The sequence below is a fragment of the Salvelinus namaycush genome, chromosome 31, assembly GCF_016432855.1.
Source record: "Salvelinus namaycush isolate Seneca chromosome 31, SaNama_1.0, whole genome shotgun sequence".
Taxonomy (NCBI): domain Eukaryota; kingdom Metazoa; phylum Chordata; class Actinopteri; order Salmoniformes; family Salmonidae; genus Salvelinus; species Salvelinus namaycush.
This window is the reverse complement of record NC_052337.1, coordinates 44,032,038-44,039,755: the sequence shown is the minus strand read 5'-3', so window position 1 is coordinate 44,039,755 and position 7,718 is coordinate 44,032,038. Positions and strand designations below refer to the sequence as shown.

The 7,718-nt window shown below is 40.4% G+C and overlaps 1 protein-coding gene across 1 annotated transcript; it reads right to left on the bottom strand.

Moving 5' to 3' along the window:
• On the bottom strand, positions 1 to 7,718 carry LOC120026506 (programmed cell death 1 ligand 2-like). Its single transcript, XM_038971392.1, has 7 exons — positions 7,645 to 7,718; positions 5,584 to 5,643; positions 5,079 to 5,429; positions 4,595 to 4,873; positions 3,736 to 3,864; positions 3,020 to 3,120; positions 1 to 731 (listed from the first exon to the last, which is right to left on the bottom strand). The coding sequence occupies exons 2-6, from the start codon at positions 5,636 to 5,638 to the stop codon at positions 3,038 to 3,040; spliced, it is 897 nt and encodes a 298-aa protein (XP_038827320.1). The 5' UTR covers positions 5,639 to 5,643; positions 7,645 to 7,718; the 3' UTR covers positions 1 to 731; positions 3,020 to 3,037.

Genomic DNA, 7,718 nt, shown 5'->3' with positions numbered 1-7,718 from the left:
GCCCTTCCAAGCTAATGGCTTATGTTATTTAACACCATGGTAGAACAATAGATCAATTGGGGACAACAGAAGAAAGACATATATATATATCTGAGGTAAGACACATCAATAAGGAAAAGATCCTCACAGGGTGGAGATACTGGGAAATCATTGTCTGTTTCCTTGTGTAACAAAGCATACTGTCACAAATAGCAAACTGTTATCAAGGCACATCACGTGTCAGTTGTTTTACAATGTTATATTATGGGAATTAGAAAGAAGAGCAGAGTTGATGACTGAGTTTGTTTGATGACTGAATGTTTTATTTTGTGGGAAAAATCAAGAGCATGTCCTTGTCTTTAGCACAGCTGTCTTTAAGGCAGTTTGTTTTACAGGAAATTGTACATTGGACTGAAAATGAAACTGTGTGGTCAGCAAATGGTTAGACTCATAATGAGTTTCAAACAGCATTAAATCCTCGAGGTACTGTAGATAACTGCATTAATATGAGCAATACTAAAACTGTAGCTGAAATCACTCATTTGCTTTCTGGAGTTTCATGGTGAGCATGGAGGTGAACTGGTTTTTCAATAACATCCCCCAACATGGGACATCTCTGTATAAACATGTAATTATCTCTGTATTATACATAGTAAAGGTACAGCATATACAGCAAGTAAATGTGGTATAAGCAGTGGCGACCCGTCATTCAGGGCAGGAGGGGGCAGAGCCCCACCTGTTTTGAGCCCCACCTGTTAAGCAAAAAAAAAATATTATTTTGGCACAAATTTATGTCACAGAGTTAATAAAGCAGCCTACAAACGTGGTCTGTTTCTTTAGTAAGGCAGCTCCAAAATGCAAGTGTTTCAGCCTAGCTCAGTGCTTTCTGTGGTGGAGGGACAGCCAGACGAATATGTAGGCATTGGTAATGTTCTCTAGTTGCGCCGTGATTGGCTCAGTGTTCTGTCACTCCTGGGGACACTACGTCGCTGCAGAAATCTACAGGGAGAGCTAGGCAGTTCTAGCCCCCTTGGGTGCTGCCGTAGATTTACATTAGAAGTGCCCATCCAAGAAGGCCCAAGGTCATTGGCCACAGATAAAATTATGCCAAATCATGTTATAGCTTTGATTGAACTGATGTTACGTTCAAAATCTTAGCTAGTTGCTAGACAAGCAGTTATCATCATGAATCACTTCGAAATCTACTGGCAAATCCTTTTCAATCCTTGTCATATGAAGATAAATTACAGATAAAAGGTATCGGTGCTAAACGGCCATTGGACATAAACATTATACAACAAGTCGGAAATCGCAAATTCAACAATGAGTGCTTGGGAAGGAATCAGTGGCTAACTGCAAGCGTTGCAAAGCAATCCCTATTTTGCTTCCCCTGCCTGCTATTCAGTGGACAGGGTGTATGGTCCAAGTCTGGGTTTAAGGATTTAAAACATCTGTCTGAAATTGTGTCTTTTCCAAGCTTAAAAGCATAAACATTCACTCGCAACACCATGGGTGCAACACCATGGGTGCCAGAAAAGGTTGAATACATTGTCCATGCTGTCAATCCAGCATGACTTCTGCCGCTTTCAAAACAAATGGAAACTCGGAACTGGGAAATCTCAGATTTCAGTGAGTTCAAGACAACTGGAAACTTAGAAAAAAAACATGCTCAGATTGGGAAAATACGTTTTGAACGGTCATCCAACTCAGAATTCCAAGCCGGGAACTAAAGTTCCGACCTGAAGATCACTGACGTCATGATTCAACCTTGTTTTTTTCAGTGTTCCCAGTTGTCTTGAAAGCACCTTAGACGACAAAATTTTCCCACAAGAAGGAACACCGTGCCACCTTCCTGTTCAAGTGAGCACAGCACAACAATGGTCCAAAAACATCTTGTATGCTGCTGCATAAATTAGCTCATGTGCTTTTCTTCATGAGGAGGGGATACTATATAATGTTTTTCGGTCTGTAAACGCTGTTGCCAGTGACTGGCTCTTCCCATTCAAATATTTGTTTTCAACAAAAAGTTCATGTATTTCCAGTATATATTGCAAGGGTCGTTTTGTTTGCGCTGTCTGTGTGTCGGTATATTGTCTATGATTGTATTTTCCTTCCTTTTTAGACCACATAGGCCAAATAAAATACTTCAAATGGTAGGATAACTGCATCTCTCTCACTATCTGAATTTCTGTCAGTGTCCATTTTGAAAGTGCTGACCGAATAGGCCTACCTCGTTGCAGCTCGTTTGCTTGCACTTAGAATTAAGTGTTAATGATAAGAACAGACATTATGAATTTACTGAACATAAATGTAATAATGTTTGTGTATGGTTCAAAATTCAAAATTCATGTTGGAGTTCGTTACTATTAAAGGAGAATGAGGTTCTTATCGACTTACACAAATCCACAAGGAGTGAGTAGACACCACATTTGTTTAAGAAAGTCAGCCGTATAAGCTATGTTTTTAAAAAGTCAGTAAATGGGGCTGAATTAACTGTTTCGCTGCCAGACAAGGCTCCACTGATAGCCAGGTGTAGCGGTGGTAAGGATTCACTTCATGGTGCTGAAAAGAAAGCTCTGCTGTTGGGACAACTTTATGTAGGTCCTAACAGTTTGTGGGCACCGTTTGTCACTGTTAGCGTGCAATTAATGTATTGTTTAGTGTTGTGTATTGTTGTGGCTTTGTTGGTGTGCATTTTTAAAAATTGTGGCATTTGCCCCACCAAGATTTACATGCTAAAATCGCCACTGGGTATAACCACATTATCAGTGGTTTGATGTTATCAAAACAATTCTGAAATGTTAATATAAAAACGTAAAACATGTTCTTGAGGTATCAGTAAATGTAACACGATTAAAACTTTATCTGACAGAGTCAATGTGAGTGTATGTGTGTGTGCATGAGTCTTTTGTGTCCTCAGTCCTTTGCACACAGTTTACAGTCTCAGTCTCAGTGAGGAGCTACAGCACAGTCCTGACAAGCTCCTTCTCTATTACCTCCTGGAACAGGTCATCTGTGTGACCCTCTGACAGTTTATTACCAGGGCCAGTTGAAGCTGCTAGACAATAAAAGGGTCCAGTTCCCATCTCTGCTGAGCCTGGAGGGTGTTAGTGCTCGGGGTGCTGGGATCCCTGGGCCTCCCTGTGAGCAGAAAGATAAAGCAGGGTATATAGTTTACAATAGTATATATTCTGTTCCATTCCATGTTGCAAGAGATATTTTGCTGTACCTACTACGGTTATTACTTACTAAGCAGTAACTGCATTTGTCACTGTCTAGAATTTACTGTCAAAGGCAGTTTGGGACTTTCCTCTTTCTAACTCATTTTAACACGCAGTCTTAAAATACTATGCAATACCGTAAAGATTGAACCAAAAGACTGATAGGGGACTATTCTAAATATAAGGAATGACAAGGCCTATATTGAGAAACCACCCACATGACTTTACAACATGTAAAATCCCCCTGACACAAAAGGAGAAATCGTGTCTGTGGGGGTGTTTTCACACGTCGCAGTTCGGATAGGTTAAGAACGTGCACACATGTTCTCGCATGCTAAGTCATTGTCACAAGATCGTGAGTCGAAAAACACCGTCTCATTGATTATTCTGCTCTCAACAGCATCTCTACACCTTTAGAGTTTACAGTAGCATCATCTCGTCTCGATCTCAGCAAACCAACAAACAGTGGAAACTCTTTGTAGTAAACCTGAGACAGAAATGTGTGCAAATCAAGTAAGAACAGCAGAAAAGTTACCTCTCCATCTGCGATAGCCAAAGATGGCAGCAGCAATGGCCATGGCAGCAGCAATGACTGTCAGTGACGTGCCCAATGCAATAGAAAGGGTGTTACATTGACTATGAATTGCTGGTAGGTCTATTTCATCTGTGAAGAAAAAAGATTGAGAGGCAAACAATGTTATTTTGCATCGTCAAATATATAATGCACAACAAGAAGTTGCAAATGTTCTCAGTCAGAAGTGCAAAACAAAAACAAGCATTTTGGAAATAACCCGATATTACACCAGATAGGCCGGTGGGAACAGAACTTCCCTAAATCTTAACCGACAGTGACCACCAGTAGTTCAGATGTGTGAAATGGATGAAATTTGGTTTTCATGGAAAGGTGGATGCTCTTTATCTCCACTATCTCCATTACCATCTTTAAAGCCATTTTCCTCCCACGTTGACGTAGACCTCCTACAACATGTGTTTTGCTGAATGGAAGGGTAAATATTACGCTTTGACGCCATGATCATTGAGGAATGCACCCGTTTATAGTACCTTTTAAATCAACAACACATCTACACTCAACGTTAAAAAAAAAATGGTGTAGGCCTCACCATAACCTCCTAGTTTCCATTACCTTGTGCAGTCAGTACAACGTCACAGAGTCTCATTTCTAGGGTATCGGTGTCAAGCTAAGAGGTGTGAAAATAAAAACAGGGGTAACACATTTTGAAGGGTACCTACATAAGGACTTCACAACACATTTAGAAGCAGTGCATAAGCGGCTTATTAATGTGTTATGTATGAGTTATGAATGTGTTATGAAGTCCTGATTGAGGTACCCTTCAAATAAAGTGTTATCAAACATGATCAAATTCACTTCATACCTGGGATGTCAAACCTGGCTGATGGACCCTTTGGAACTTCCCCTTCCTCCACCAAGGCACAGGTGTAGTTGTTTTTGTCAGAGGATTTCACTGTTATCTTGCTGGCGACTTGGAAAAGCTGGTCTGGAGTTCTAACAGTGGTGTCATTGGACTTTATGTTCCTAAGACTCCTGTCTTTCCAGGTCATAGTGGCCAGAGGATAGCCCTCAGACTCACAGACCAGCTCTACCTCATCTCCTCTACGTCTCTTCATGCTTTTAACAATAGTTTTATAGGAGGCTAAAAGATAGATAAAAACTTTACTATGTAACAACATGATAATATAAAGTGTAATTACAGCATTACTACATAGTTTTACGAGCAACTAAAAGTGTTACCACAATTATTTTAAAGTTTATTAAAGTTTATTACTCAATACTGAAAGACTGGAAATTAGAATTAGCCTAGAGTAATGTTCTGTTACACTGACAGATTCATGACTGACCTTTAACAGTCAAAGTTGTCTGTTTGTAATCAGCTCCCGCCATTTCCACGAGGCATTGGTAGGTCCCAGAGTCATTGATCCTCAGCATGGACACCTCTAGCTTGGCCCACCCATTGGTCATCTCCTCCGTCACCAATCGTACCCTGCCACGGTACTGGGGATTCTGGGAAGTGAGGTCTTCCTGTCTGTTCTCCAGCCTGTACACCTCCACAACTGGAGGAGGCCAGATGCGATGCCATATCACTGACAAGTTTGGGCCCTGGCCCCCAGGTTGGAACCTGCAACCCATGGTGACTACACCGCGGAACTCTGCCACGTGGAAAGGACTGTCCACCTCCACTGTGAACAAGGCTGTGTGGAAAGAGAGAACAAAAGATGTGTGTGTGTGGGGGGGGGGGGGGGGGGGGGGGGGTTCTATGAACTAAATACACAAAACTTTTAAATGTGGCCCTGAGTCTCTATTGTATTGTATTGCATTGAGTACTTAAAAACATCAATAACATACCTGCAAGAGTGGGCCATAAGACTACTTGTAAAACCAAAAGAAAGGCCTGCTCCATTCTAACTAGAGAAGAACGAAAACATTTGAAATGTTGCAACCACATCCTTTTGTAAGTGGAATTATGAGTCAGTCTATTTAAATAGAACACACCAAAACGACTGTACAGATGTAGGACCTTAATTGGAGCCAGTTTGTTACAGCAGGAAAATAATCCTGCAGCAACAGGAAAATGCTCACCAAAAAGAGTGATCAAATTAAGATCCTACATCTTTATAAGGCTGGTCTGAGCTTGTCAGCAACGGGTGACCCAAAGGAAAAAGAATATGTGCCTACAGTGCATTCGAAAAGTATTCAGACCCCTTGACTTTTCCACATTTTGTTACGTTACAGCTTTATTCTAAAATGGATTAAATCGTTTTTTTCCCTCATCAATCTATACACAATACCCCATAATGACAAACATCCCCACAGCATGATGTGCCAACGCCATGCTTTACTTTAGGGATGGTGCCAGGTTCCTTCCAGACGTGACGCTTGGCATTGATTTCATCAGACCAGAGAATCTTGTTTCTCATGGTCTGAGAGTCCTTTAGGTGCCTTTTGGCAAACTCCAAGTGGGCTGTCATGTGCCTTCCGTCTGGCCACTCTACCATAAAGGCCTGATTGGTGGAGTGCTGCAGAGATGGCTGTCTATCTGGAAGGTTCTCCCATCTCCACAGAGGAACTCTGGAGCTCTGTCAGAGTGACCATCGGGTCCTTGGTCACCTCCTTGACCAAGGCCCTTCTCCCCCGATTTGCTCAGTTTGTCAGGGCAGCCAACTCTACGAAGAGTCTTGATGGTTCCAAACTTCGTCCATTTAAGGATGATGGAGGCCACTGTGTTCTTGGGAACCTTCAATGCTGCAGACATTTTTTGGTAACCTTCCCCAGATCTATGCCTCGACATGATCCTGATCTTGGAGCTCTATGGACAATTCCTTCAACCTCATGGCTTGGGTTTTTGCTCTGACATGCACTGTCAACTTTGGGACCTTATATAGACTGGTGTGTGCCTTTCCAAATCATGTCCAATCAATTGAATTTTCCACAGGTGGACTACAATCAAGTTGTAGAAACATTTCAAGGATGATCAATGGAAACAGGATACACCTGAGCTCAATTTCGAGTCTCATAGCAAAGGGTCTGAATACTTAAGTAAATAAGGTATTTCTGTTTTTTATTTTTTAACATTTCTAAAAACCTGTTTTCACTTTGTCATTATGGGGTATTGTGCGTAGATTGATGTGAAACATGTGTATTTAATCAATTTTAGAATAAGGCTATAACGTAACAAAATGTGTAAAAAGGCAAGGGGTCTGAATACTTTCTGAATGCACTGTATTTATTAATCTCTTGTTATGTTGCAAACATTTCATGCACAGTCATCATTCGAACTTGACATACAACCTCATGATTAGACCATACTGGTATGAGTCAGCATACCCGCACACACACACACTGGTCAAGAATAGTGGATGTAAACAAAAGGAACACATCAGGCTCAGTACAGCTTAGTGAATTGCATAAATTCAACTTTTAAATCAATACAATAAACCCACGTTCAAAAATCTGTTGGGGTGTGCTGACATTCTAATTGTTATTTGTCCAATGATTTATTCTGCCTTTTGCTTGAACATATAATAAAACAATTGATCAAAAAAAGATTATATATACTGTATATATATAATCTGGATAAGAGATATAGTCCATTTGAGGACTATATCACAGCACAATAATATACCATGGAAAATATATATGTAGAAAAAGCAGAGGGAATATTGAAACATAACAATAGCATTTCTGTATTTAACCTGAGAATAGTGGATTTGGGAAAAAAGTAAAAGTCAACAAAAAAAATAATGGATTTAAAAAAAAGATACTAGACCATCATTACCCTACTTGCATACACATAAAGATAACTTTAGAAGCATCTTATGAGTCTGCATAATCTACCACCACGTTTGAAAATAAAAGCATTTAAGCCAAATATGTTGACACATAAACGAAATGAAGTTCAGCACTCACTAAATGCAGTAGATGCAGTCTTCTACCTTAATAGAAGTATTTCTTGTTCCTTCCTTCCTTCTTTCATAATCATA

Coding starts and splice junctions, on each gene's coding strand:
- LOC120026506 (XM_038971392.1), bottom strand. CDS start 5,638: ATGGAGCAGGCCTTTCTTTTGGTTTTACAAGTAGTCTTATGGCCCACT. Junction 4,874..5,078: donor GACAACTTTGACTGTTAAAG/GTCAGTCATGAA, acceptor TCTATCTTTTAG/CCTCCTATAAAACTATTGTT. Junction 3,865..4,594: donor AGCCAGGTTTGACATCCCAG/GTATGAAGTGAA, acceptor TTTTCTTCACAG/ATGAAATAGACCTACCAGCA.